At 43.1% G+C, this 12,532-nt stretch overlaps 1 protein-coding gene across 1 annotated transcript in view; it reads left to right on the forward strand.

Moving 5' to 3' along the window:
• Positions 1-12,532, forward strand: part of LOC144768912 (alpha-2-macroglobulin-like protein 1) — a 169,214-nt gene that overhangs the window by 27,130 nt on the left and 129,552 nt on the right. The window contains exon 7 of the mRNA XM_078652922.1: positions 4,959-5,043. Coding sequence (XP_078509048.1) covers positions 4,959-5,043 — 85 coding nt within the window. The remainder of the gene's footprint in view (positions 1-4,958; positions 5,044-12,532) is intronic.

A 12,532-nucleotide genomic window follows, 5' to 3' on the forward strand; every position in this document is an offset into this window, starting at 1 on the left:
TTGTTTGATGATCCTTTTTTGCATCTATGTTGGTGGGGGCAACAATCAGAATTGCCAAAGAAAATCTCTAATTATCTTCCCTTGTGCCTACAAAGCGCATCTTGACATGGAGCCTTAACCCCTTGCCTGCGGGGTGGATTCCCACGCTGTGCTGAGCTCGTCATGACCACACCCGTTTGTGTAGAATGCTCGCACAGCAGGATAATTAGCCCAGCGTGCAAGCGTTCCAACGGTCATGACGAGCTCAGCTCGTCATGAGCACACGAGCACCGTGGCTCATGACGAGCTCAGCTCGTCATGAGCGTCCAAGGGGTTAAACGCGTATAAGTCAACAGAATTAATATTTATTGGTCTCCTTTGTGTAACTGATCTGGGTAGGGTAATTGACCAACAATGCACACAACATAGCCAAGAGTGCTAGTTGTCAAGTCTAAACCTGAGCATTAAACATTTCTACCAGATCAGGGTCTCAGAGAGGCAGTACTAGCTTTGGAATTATCCAGACTCAACCATGGAAAAGGTGTTCTCTGGTGTATCCGAAAAGTTCTCAGTTTTCCATTTAAAGCCTTCTTCCATGCAACAGCATGCCTGATTCTGGAGTCTAGGCAACGTGGTCACACGACTCCTAAACTGAATGACCTGATCTGGCTCCCTATTGACAGAAGATTCACTTACCCACTTTCTTGTATAGTACATAAGCGTTTACTCGATGACGGATCCCACTAGCTGGCTGAAAGGTTGGAGGCCTCTCTTTGATCTCGCAAACTTCCCGTCTCTGACACTCTTTGTCTTAAAATCCCACTTTAAACAAAACATGTACCGTATAGTAATCCAATAATAACTTTATTTAGCATAAAATGCAATAAAAGTGCAAATAAAATCCCACTAAATCATGATTAGCAGTAAAATTCAGTTTAATCTTTAAACACACTAATGCAAATCTATAAAAATTTAAATAAGAGTTGCTTTAGTACGCCGCAAGGTCGGGCCAATAGTAAAATACTTTTTAAAATGTTTTAAAAAATTCAATTGTGATTCCAACAACACAAAAACACTGCAATCTAGCACATATTAATTAAAAAACGTATTCATGAGACGAAAAGAACTAAGACTCTCCTATTGATTACAAGCTACTTCTCTAATTATCCACATAGCCAATAAGAAACGAGATACAACAAAAACAATATATTGACTTACATCAGACTTCAGTATTCGAAGAGCATTTTTGTGTATTCTGGTGCCCAAACCTCAGCAAGTTGGTATCAGACACTTTTTCCTATTTGAAAGATAAGTAGAGCAGAATAAAAACATTTGCTTTATCATTTCCCTTTCTGCCCGACGAGTGGGACAAGTAAAACCTGTTGGACCAGAATTGCAGGTCCATTCACTAGTGTAAGAAGCAATTGGTAATGTTCCATGCCAAAAATGCAAAACAAGTTTGCAAGCCAATGAAGGCTTGATTTCGTCTAAAAAGCCTTCATAGTTATAAATTACTTTAGTTTGTAAAAAATGTTCTGTCATGATGCCTAAATAAGAGTCTGACAATATCTGACCCAATTTATATCAACAATAACTTTCTTTAATCTGTCATTTGCTAATGGCTAATGTGTTCTCAGGTGCTTCCCACAAATCACTACACCCAATCTTACCAAGAGTTTCTTTCACATGTCTAAACCATGGAATGTTTTGTGAACCCAATGTACTTAGCACTTGTTTGAGACCAGCCTGGTAAGATGAAAGTGCTGGTTTGGCCCATATCCACAGTCAGGTAAGTATGGGCCTTAATCCATCGCAAAGAAAGAAGTGGAGTACTACTTGGGAGACCTAATAATTGTTTTAGGAACCTAATCTCTGATACTTGTAAACGAAAGTTGTTTTTGCGTCCCCGAATTTCAGAACCATACAAAGTGGCTCCCAAAGCCTGCACCCTATAGATTTGTATAACTGGCAAAATTGGATGATATTGCTTACTTAGACGTGCTCTAAATTTTTCCCCATTGTGCTACATACGTTTAAATCTCCTTTTATCAATGTGGTGACACCAATCCATGTCCTCTGTAAGAGTCAGCCTCAGAAATTGAAAAACCTTAACTCGATCTAGGGGAACACTTAAGAGTTTAGGATTGGCTCAGGTAGCGTTACCTGGATTTATAATCATATATTTTGTTTTCCGAACATTTATTTCAAGGCTCCTCTGGTCGCAACATTTTTCAAAGCGACTTAAAATATTCTTTAAATTTGTTGGGGATTTGGAGACTAAAATGGTATCATCCACAAACATTTAGGCCAGGGAATTAATGCTAGCCAATTTAGGAGCGTCCCCATCACAGTCTTCGAGGAAAGACATCAGGTAATTCACATACAACAAAAAGAGGGTAGGAGCAAAAACACAACCCTGCCTTACCCCGTGATCCACAAAAAAAGGACCCTTTAAGTCACCTGTTAATCCACACCACACTTGTGCAAAATGATGTATGTGGAGTCTGATTAAATTGACAAAAGATCAAGGGGAAGGTGCTTAGCAGACAAAACCTGCCAAAGATTGAGTCGAGGTACCATGTCAAAGGCCGAACATAGGTCGACGAGAACGATAAACAAACTGCTGCCAGCCAGAATCACTGATTTCCAATAAATTAACACAAATCTAAAAACTTGATCAATTGTACTAATGCCCTTTCTAAAACCTGCTTGAAGATGGGTTAGATTAGAATCTTGTGCTCTACCATTCCAGGTATGGAGCGGATCTAAAAGTATAGTACAAAATAACTTCTGAGAGCAATCAATAAGGCTGATTGGTCTATAATTACGTGGATCCACTAGGGATTGATTTTATGTATAGGGATAACTTCTGCCCCTGCCCACGCAGGGGGTATAGGTTCCTCAATTAAGATTTTCTGAAACAATACCATAAAATATGGCACCCATACATCTGAATTGTGCCTAAAGAGAGCCCCAGGGATTTTATCTAGTCCAGGAGCTTTATTACTCTTTATGTTGCTAAGCGCTATGTTGACGTCCTCAACGAAAAAGGGGTTGATGGTGATTGACTAAAAATGATCACCCTCTTCCTTTTAAAAGATTTTCAAACTTCACCAATTGCAGAATGTTGTCATCATCCACGAGTGAATGCAGTGATGCAAAATGAGATACCCAGTGAGCTGCAAAGATGTTCGACAGAGTTGGGCCAGCCCCCTTGCAACCTACTGAGACCAAATTCCAGAAACTACGCGGTTAGCATGCTCTCCCAGTGTTCTGCTTCCCAAGCCTGTCTAGCTAGCCTGATGGTGTGTTTGTATATAAACCGCAGGGATTTAATTTCCCCCAATCCTACCTTTTAATCGCTAACAGTAGGACAAGTCTAACACTCTTACGCTCTCCATTTGACCACAACTGTGCAGTTGGTTGCATATGTGATTTTTTACATTCCAGTAATCACTCTTGGGGGGCAACCCACCCTCTTCCCTCCCCAAGCTAAGGAACTCTGTCCCTTCTGCTATATATTTTATGTATCTGCTTTCAAAAGTGGCCTGAAACTCTCCTCGAGCAACACCTCCCACCTTCTCTCTCAGGTGTGATCTTCAGCAGATATGAAAGGCTTAGATTGAACTCTGAAATATATAATGAATAAGAATTTTATGGGACACTAATATCGTGGACAAAATATCGAGGGACAATTTATCTAAAGGTGCGTTCATACAGGGAAGTACAGATTTAGGGGCATATGTAGGTAGGTGTTTGCGAATCGCAAACGGCCTTTTGGTATGTAGGTGCCACTTAGCAAAATAAGGAATCGCAAAAATTGCGATTCCATATTTTGCTCAAGCATTTAAGGAATTGCAATTTTGTGATTCCTTAAATGCTATGCAGAGGTGCCTTTAAAATTGCGATTTTGGCTTAAGGAATCGCAAAATACCACTTACTTCAAGAATATGGTATTTTGCGATTTCCTGTCAAAAAGCATTTTTTTTTTTTAATTCAAAGTGCCATGTGGTGCTCAGACATGCCCTTAGGGCATGTATGTGCGCCACATGTACTTTCAGGCACATTCCAGGGGTGCAACAGGTGTCCTTTGGACACCCTGGCACCCTTGGAATTGCGATTTTCAAATTGCGATTTTCTCATAGAACATCGCAATTTGAGAATGTATCCCCATTCATTCTTGGCCCATAGGAATGAATGGGACACTCATTCCTTAATTGCGATTCGCAATTTCCTAATCGCAATTAAGGAATTTTAGAGATTTGCAAAAATATTGCAATTTTTTACCTAAATTCCATTTTGCAATTCTCAAGTAGCGATTCCTTAAAAACCGCTATTTGAGAATGGCAAAATGTGAATTACCTACATATGCCCCTTACTCTTCTGACTACACATTAATGTACCTTGAAGATATGTATGCAAATATGTTGTCAATGTGAATATATGGATGGATATGGAGTTAAGTACAGAAAATCTGCACATACTTACCTTTTGATATTAGTGCCCCACGATATTCTGCAGTTGATATTCAGGCTCCACGCCCTGTTTATTACCTGGATTGAAAACGTCAATTATCCCATTGATATAGACTCCTTCTTTTTGCCTGCACAGTCTTTTTAGCGTGACCACTGCATATTTGGAGTTGTAAAGATTATTTGGATATAATTATTAAACACAATATTAGATTTTAATCTTCAGGTACTACTGAGCACCATATTAATGCTTGTGTGTTCCTGGTCTGTACATTATCTGTACATTATCTCTTATTCAAAGTGTCTGATGCTCTTGAAGCTTTAGGCACTATCTGAAAACACTAACTAAATAAATTATATTGATTTCCTCACTCGTCAATTACTTTTGTCTTAAACATCTTGGAAAAAACGTGATGTAGGCAAATTAACATCAGTAATAGATTTAGGATTCATGTTCTCCCACTGGAGTCCTTTCTCATATCAGATCTGTACCTTTTCTTCCCCTAGTGCTTCCAAAATATGAAATGAAGATCAACCTCCCTACAGTCGTTTCACACGTGGATGAACATGTCTCCGTGAGCGTGTGTGCCAGGTGAGTGCAAAGAAGATGAGAGGTTAATAGGCCCTGTCTCCAGGTTCGCCTGTGGCTAGTCACTGAAGTAGCTTCACTTCAGACAGTTCATCCTGGTCCATCTGCTAAAGAGTGGGGCTGTGTCTGACGCACACTACATCTACTTTGGTTCCACATGCAGGGGCGGCTCTAGGCTCATGGTGGCCCTGGGCAGGGAGCGTAGGTAGGGGGCCCCGGAAAAGGGGGTCCGGGCGGAGCGGAGCGTGGAGGCCAGTGAAGAGGGGGGGGTCAGGGTGTTAGGAAGTGGAACAGAGCCGGAGGCCGCCAAATCCCTGCCAGGGGCCGCCAAGCAAATATGTATCGATCGTCAGAGGATTATTATATTAAGGATATATATTGGCGTGGAGGCCCCTGGGGTTTGGTGGCCCTGTGCAAGTGCACAGCTTGCACATGCCTGAGGCCGCCCCTGCCACATGGCACTTATGAACTTGTGGCCAGAAGTTCCATGCACTTTATCTCACAGGCCAGGGGTCATATGGGCCAGTAGAAATTTAAGACAAGTAGAGTGCAACTTCATATCTAAAGCACAGCCGAAATTCTGGGGTCCTAACTCACCTTTCATGTTCCCTGTGTCCCGCTCCGCTCTACAAACACTTTCACCTGCAAGAAGTGTTACATCTCACATCGCTACAGGTCTGGGATTGAAAATGTTTAATCCCTGCCACATGCTGCACTGCACCGAGGGAGCAGACATAACCTTTTCTGAGGCGATGGTGGGGGAGGGACGGGGGAATATTTGAAATATTCAGCACTTCATGGCCTGTCACAGTGCTTAGCGCCATTATTTATTCACAGTGGATCACAGAGCGTGCCACTGGAAGAATGGCAATGTCAATCGGTCTGAATTGCCTTTACATGCAACCAATGTGGATTGACTTTACCATTACTTGTTAATAGCTTCACGTAAAGATCTATGTTGTATATAGGCCTGGGCGGTAAATTCTGTTCCGCTCGCGGAATTTGCGGTATTTGGGTAATTTCACGTTCCGCCGAGAATGCGAAATTGCCCAAAATTCTGTGTTCTGCGGTTTTGCGGAATTTTTTGCTTGTTCGCATTCTCAAAATGCGTTTTTGCGAGATATTTCTACCCGAGCACGCAAACAGCGATCGCGAACTGGGAAAAAAGCATCGCTAACAAGCAATTCCACGTGTTTGCGGAATTTCTGCGTGTTCGCAGAGATTTTTACCGCTTCGTGGAACTTTGCGTAGCGAGACTACTCAAATTCCGCCCAACCCTAGTTGTATTGTCCACATTTCTGCTGCAGTTTTTATAGTGACCACTAGGTGGTACAGAAAGACAGCAAGCTGGCGTTTAAACGTGGCTCTGTTTGTAATGCTGTGTTCAGGGCAGGAATAATGACGAAATAGCCTCTGCAGTTTATGAACAGCCTGCAGGCCCTTCCATTTGGTGGAGAAATGAAAGTTACACGTTTGGAGTGAATTTACACTTCGGACTTGTGAGCACTCAAAAGTAGTAAACTTACTCAAAAGTGTACGTTGCATTTGTGAATCAGGCCCAGTGTTAATACATTTTCCTCTGTCTGTAAAGGGTCCCTTTTCTGCTGGCAGAGGAGCAGCAGAACAAGGTTAACCGCTACCGCGCTACCGCGGTTTCCCGCTGTACGCAGGAATTTAAAAAATGGCTTGATCGTGACAAAGCCAGCTCGTCATCCGCGCACCGCAGGTAACGTTGATGACGAGCTGGCTTTGTCATCAGCATCGAAGGGGTTAATTGCACTTGGTCTGTGGCTTTAACCTAGAACCCTCAGTGTTCTTTGCTCAGACGATTATATTCAGTCACCTAGAAGATGGCTGGCAGCCATTTTGTCCATAGTATGGTATTTTACTGATTAGAAAACAAAGTTGCTAAGGAGCCCACATCCCCCTTCATTTGAACCAGGGAAGCCAGGAAATAAGGGGAGGCAAGACTAGATGGAAGGAGGCTTTGCAATAAAGTGGACAAGGGCATTCTCTTCGATTCTGCTTAAACAGATCTAGCACACCACCCAGCTGATAGTGGCAAGGGTAGTCTGTTGTCCAGTTCTGGAGGGGAGGCATTCGTGCATAGCATTCCATAGTGCAACAGGAGCGCGAGCCCTTAGGCCTAGTAGGGTCAGGAACAACTGGAATACAAATATAGCTATTCCTCCTACCAAACCACTAATCAATTAAAACTCAATCCTGACAAAACGGAGCTGATCCTGACTGTTGGTGCTGCCAACCCCCGGGACTCCAACTTTTGGCCCCCACTCCTGGGCAGCTCCCCCGCCCAGTGAATACTGTAAAAAGCCTTGGGGTCATAATCTGCAATGATCTGTCTCTGAATCCCCAAATTAACGCAGTGGTTTCTTCCTGTTTTTTCCATCTTCGCAGAACTCGCAAGATCTGCAGATTTTTGACCACTGAGGCCCTCACTCTTGTTACCCTGGCTTTAGTCATCTCCCGTATTGATTACGCAAATTCGCTCTATGTTGGTATCCCAGCATACCAACTTCATCGTCTACAGCTAGTCCAAAACCAAACAGCCAGGTTCATCTATCATCAGTCTAAGCACCAGCATGTCAGTCTTCTGATGAAGACCCTTCACTGGCTCCCGGTGGCCAAACGCGGTGTTTTCAAACTGGGCTGTACCATCTTCAAAGCGCTCGCGGGCCAGGGTCCTGCCTTCATCTCTTCTATGATCCACCGCTATGTCCCCATACGTGAACTTCGTTCCTCCCACGTCAATCTGCTCGCGATTCCTACTGTTAAATGCAAAAAACATGGCGGCCTCCGATTTTCCTTTTTGGCTCCCCATTTCTGGAACACTCTCCCGATGGAACTGAGATCTGTAACCAGTTACACCCAATTCAGAACACTCCTCAAAACCCTTCTGTTCCTACAAGCATACGAGTAACGCTTCTGCTTCCCACCGCCGTTTTCCTTCTCTCTTAGCGCCATGAAACCGCTTGGTGTAAGCGCGCTTTACAAATAATTTTAACATAACATAACAAACCACAGCATAAGGGGCCCATTGTCCTTGCTTGCATTAGGGCCCGTGGCCCTTTTGATACCCCACTGCTGGCATCGAAAGGATATGTCCTATCCTTCCCACCATGGCCAAACCCAAAAGAGAGTGTTACTGTCTCTTCTCTTCCACAGCTGAGCTCACGAAAATAGGGCTGGCTTACTAAAGCAAGCAGACAGAATATACACGCTCCATCCACCGACATTGAAGACTTGTACTTTCAGTACCTTGTAGCTACTGCCTACAATGGAACCAGATAGGACTGAAAGGTTTTCTTCTCCAATGTAGCCTTGTACACTGCACACACTGTACTGACTTGTGTGCCTGAATCCTTTCCCAGTCCTCCCTGCGTCATTGTGCTTTTTAGACCCACTCATTTTATGGTTCCATAAATAACACTTTTAGAGTCATTAAGGCTCTGTCAATGTGTTATCCGACATGCTAATGTATGCATTTAATAGACCCAGAATTCCCTGTGATCCCTAAAGCGCTAATTTAATTATTAATGTGGTTTAAATCAATAAGCTATTCTAGACCCCAGAATTCTCCAAGGTCCTCTGTAGGTCCAATCTAATTAGAAGATGTATGCCGTTTTAATTCACTACTTGTTTCCCTCACTGCATCTTTAAAGTTGTCTCAATTATGGCATTTATGAATCAATCTTACTCATGATATCCTTGACTTGAACCTGCACAAATCAGTGAACTTCCAAATTGTGCCCCGGAAATGATTATGTTTGTGGTAGCGCTGAGTGACCTCAGTAATTGTAGCCCATGATCCCACTGGAGGTATCTCTGAAATTATTACTCTCATGGTAGATCTTCAGTGATCTGACTGATGATAGGTCTGCAGTGATCTCTTTGACAGTATCTTTGCAGTGAACCAACCAGTGGTGGTTCCATAGTGAAATCAATAATTTTAAGTTATCGTTCTCTTGGAGGCTCTGCAGTGACCTCACTGACAGTAGCTCTGTTCTGATCCCCCTGATGGACGCTCTGCAGTGATCCCACTGATGGTAGATCCGAAGCGATGCCGATCTTGGTAGCTCTCAACTGATCCTGCTCAATGTATCTCTGAAGTGATCATTTCCATTGCCCTGTGGTGTCCCTCAGGGGTCATCGCTGAGCCCGAGCTCTTCAATGCAAATGTAGTTCTTCTAACTAGGCTGATCCGCTTCTTTGCCTTTCGTCAATTTCTTAAGCGGACAACACCCAAGTTGTGGTGTTGATTTCAAGCGATGTTAATTATATTTCTCAATACTTCAACAGCTGCATGAGTGAAGTAATCTGTTGGATAAGACACAACTGCCCCACATTAAATTCTGAGAGAACAAGGTTCTCCTTTTTGGAAAAGATGTTCCTTTTTGGAACCCCTCTTGGTGGCAGGAACACCTGGGCCCCCTTCCAACCCCCATCCCAAAAACAAGGATTTTAAGAGTGATATTTGATGCAAATCTTTCATTTGCATATCAGATCAATAAGCTCTCATCCACTTCTTTCCTCTTAATAAGAACTTTGAGAAACATCTTTCCATTTATCTCTTTTGACCATCATAAAACAGTAATCTTCATGCTGATACTTTCCAGGTTAGATGACTGTAACGCCCTTTAGCTGGGTATTCAACAGCGTTCCAGGAACAAACTTCAAATATTACAGAATGCAGCTGCCTTTCTCCTTAAGAGAATACCCAAAATCAAATCTGGTTCTCACAGATAAATAGCGCTCCACTGTCTGCTAGTCAAGAAGTGAGTAGCCTTTAAGGCACGTTGTATGGCTCACAAATCGTTGTACAATACAGGTCCTGAGTATCTGAGGAAGAAATGCCTATGGTACGCACCCAGGAGAGCTCTTCGCTCTGCTGCATCGAAAACTGTGATAATCCCCAGATGCAACAAAGTTTCTTTGGGAGACAGAGGTTTTTGCATACTCTACGTGTAAACTCTGGAACAAACTGCCTTTGAATCTAAAAAAAAGGCAAATTAGACCTGATTCAGGAAGCAACTTAAATGTTGGCTTTTTGCATTGCCCAATTAGTCTTTCCTTGCTGTGAATCTTGCTGACGATAGCGCAAAGACACCCTCGACCAATTGCATGCTTTATCAACTATATCAATCTCAAATACTAAGTAGCTCTGCAGTGATCTCACTATTAAAAGCTTTACTCTGATCCTACCAATGGCTGCCCTGCAGTGATCCTACTGATGGTAGTCTTGAAGTGATCCGTTGACAGTAATTCTGAAATAATCCTAATGTCGGTGCTTTGAAAAAATCATACCCTTGGCAGCCCCAAAGATTTGAAAGATTGGGGTACCAACCTGCACACCTGTAGTGCGATATATGAGCAGGATATGCTAATACAATCAGTTTATTCCAAGCATGCTGCTGTGTGTTTAAGGTCCAGCCTAAATAGACCTGTGATACTACAATGTGAAAATAAGGTACGGAAATCTCCGTATCTGCCACTCAGCGCACTGTTGTGATGTCCCTAAGGCTTCTACCAAATTATATAACAGTACAATGTATACATAAATGTTTTCATGTAATCAGCAACATATTCATTTAATTCATTATGTTCTTTTGTGAAATACACAACTTTCCTCATTATCTTTGTGTCAAACAAAGCCTGAATGTAAATGCAAACTGAAAATTAATGCAGTTAATGTACAAATCATATGCTCAATCTCAATTGTTTAAACTTCTAACATGTTTTAGCAGAGACCCAATTATTTTCGGGTACAACCCTTCGTCAGGAGAATAACATTACAAAATCATAAATTTCTATGCACGTGATTCCAAATCCTTTCTTGTAGCCACCGGCTGGAACAGAGAGAACCAATGAGAATCAATAGATCAAAGATTTGCCATTGATGCTGAATTTGAAGTTGCCCCACATCGGCATCACTGACGTGATTTCAATCATATGATGTCTGTTGTTGTATGTACCATGATGTTAGTTCAGTAATGAAGCCACTAATTGATTTGCTAAATTGTCTCACTCATGATAGCCCTGAAGTAACTGCACTCCGGGTGCTTCTGCATGGATTCCATGTGGGAATCTTCCAAAGTAGTTAGACTCATGGCATTTGTGATTGATGAAAAACCAAAGGAAATGATGGACGGAGCGTTGACAATACAAGCACTCACCCCCAGTCAACTGATCTGGGTTTAAACCATCACCGTTCTTTAGCCCACTCTGCCACCCCAGTTCAGACATGGCCATATGCAAATCAGTCTGACCCTGTGCCTCATGGGAACAGTCCAGCCCGAACTGCCAAGCCATGCCTTCCCTGGGCCGGAAACAAGCTACCGAGGACCGGTTTCAGGCATTTCAGCCGTCTTCAGCCCGGCTTGCTTGAATCCAGTGGCAAAGTGAGCAAGGGACTCACATCTGAGCATACCCTGCCAACTTATGGCGAACAAAGAAAAACCAAAGGAAATGATGGACTGTTCCCATGAGGCACAGGGTTAGACTGATTTGCATATGGCCATGTCTGAACTGGGGTGGCAGAGTGGGCAAAAGAACGGTGATGGATTAAACCCAGATCAGTTGACTGGGGGTGAGTGCTTGTATTGTTAACGCTCCGTCCATCATTTCCTTTGGTTTTTATTTGTGATTGATGCTCAGTGCATCTCAGAATGGTATTCGTGAAGTGGTTGTGCTCACCGCAGCTCTGAAGTCAACCCTCTCACTCTATCTTTACAAGTGTCCCTGACCTGGCAGCTCTTAACCAAGTGATCTCACGCACCATAGATGTAAATTGTTGTCACTCTGGGGGTGTCTCCCCCATGGTAGTGGTGAAGTGATCTTGGTCACCGTCTACTGGAGGTGCTCCACTTGTGGTAGACCAGAAATGATCCTTCTCTCAGTGTCTCTAAGGTTGTCCTTCTTAAAGTGACTCAAAAATAGTTCCACTCCTGCTATCTCTGAAGTGATGCCACTCATGCTCAATTTAAGGTGATTCCATTGAACGTACCCCTTAGATGATAACACGTGCAGTGCCTATGATAAGAGAAGAGGTGTGGCGCCGCGGCTAGGGCGAATGACTCCGGAATCTGGGGATCACGGTTTGATTCCCGGCACCGGCGGCAGATCAGCCCAGCACCATGTGACTCTGGGCAATAGCTTGCTTAATCTTCCCGACTGCCACCAGCACCTAGAGACCCTAACGGGTGATTGTGCGCTTTACAAATGTGGATTATTATTATTATTATTATGATACATGACCAGAATTGTGATGGGGAATGAGTGGCCCATACTTAGTAGCTCTCAAGAGTTGCCCGGATAGGGATCCTCCAAGTCGTAGCCCCTTGTGTTAGACATACGAATTATCTGGTTACATTTTACTTGCATGGAATTCCAACACATGAAATGTATTAGCACCAGTTGCCATCCTCAGTTAAATGTAATGTGGCATATAATGGATCTCCCGCCTGCCATTTGGGAA

This window comes from Lissotriton helveticus, chromosome 7 (assembly GCF_964261635.1).
Source record: "Lissotriton helveticus chromosome 7, aLisHel1.1, whole genome shotgun sequence".
Taxonomy (NCBI): Eukaryota; Metazoa; Chordata; class Amphibia; order Caudata; family Salamandridae; genus Lissotriton; species Lissotriton helveticus.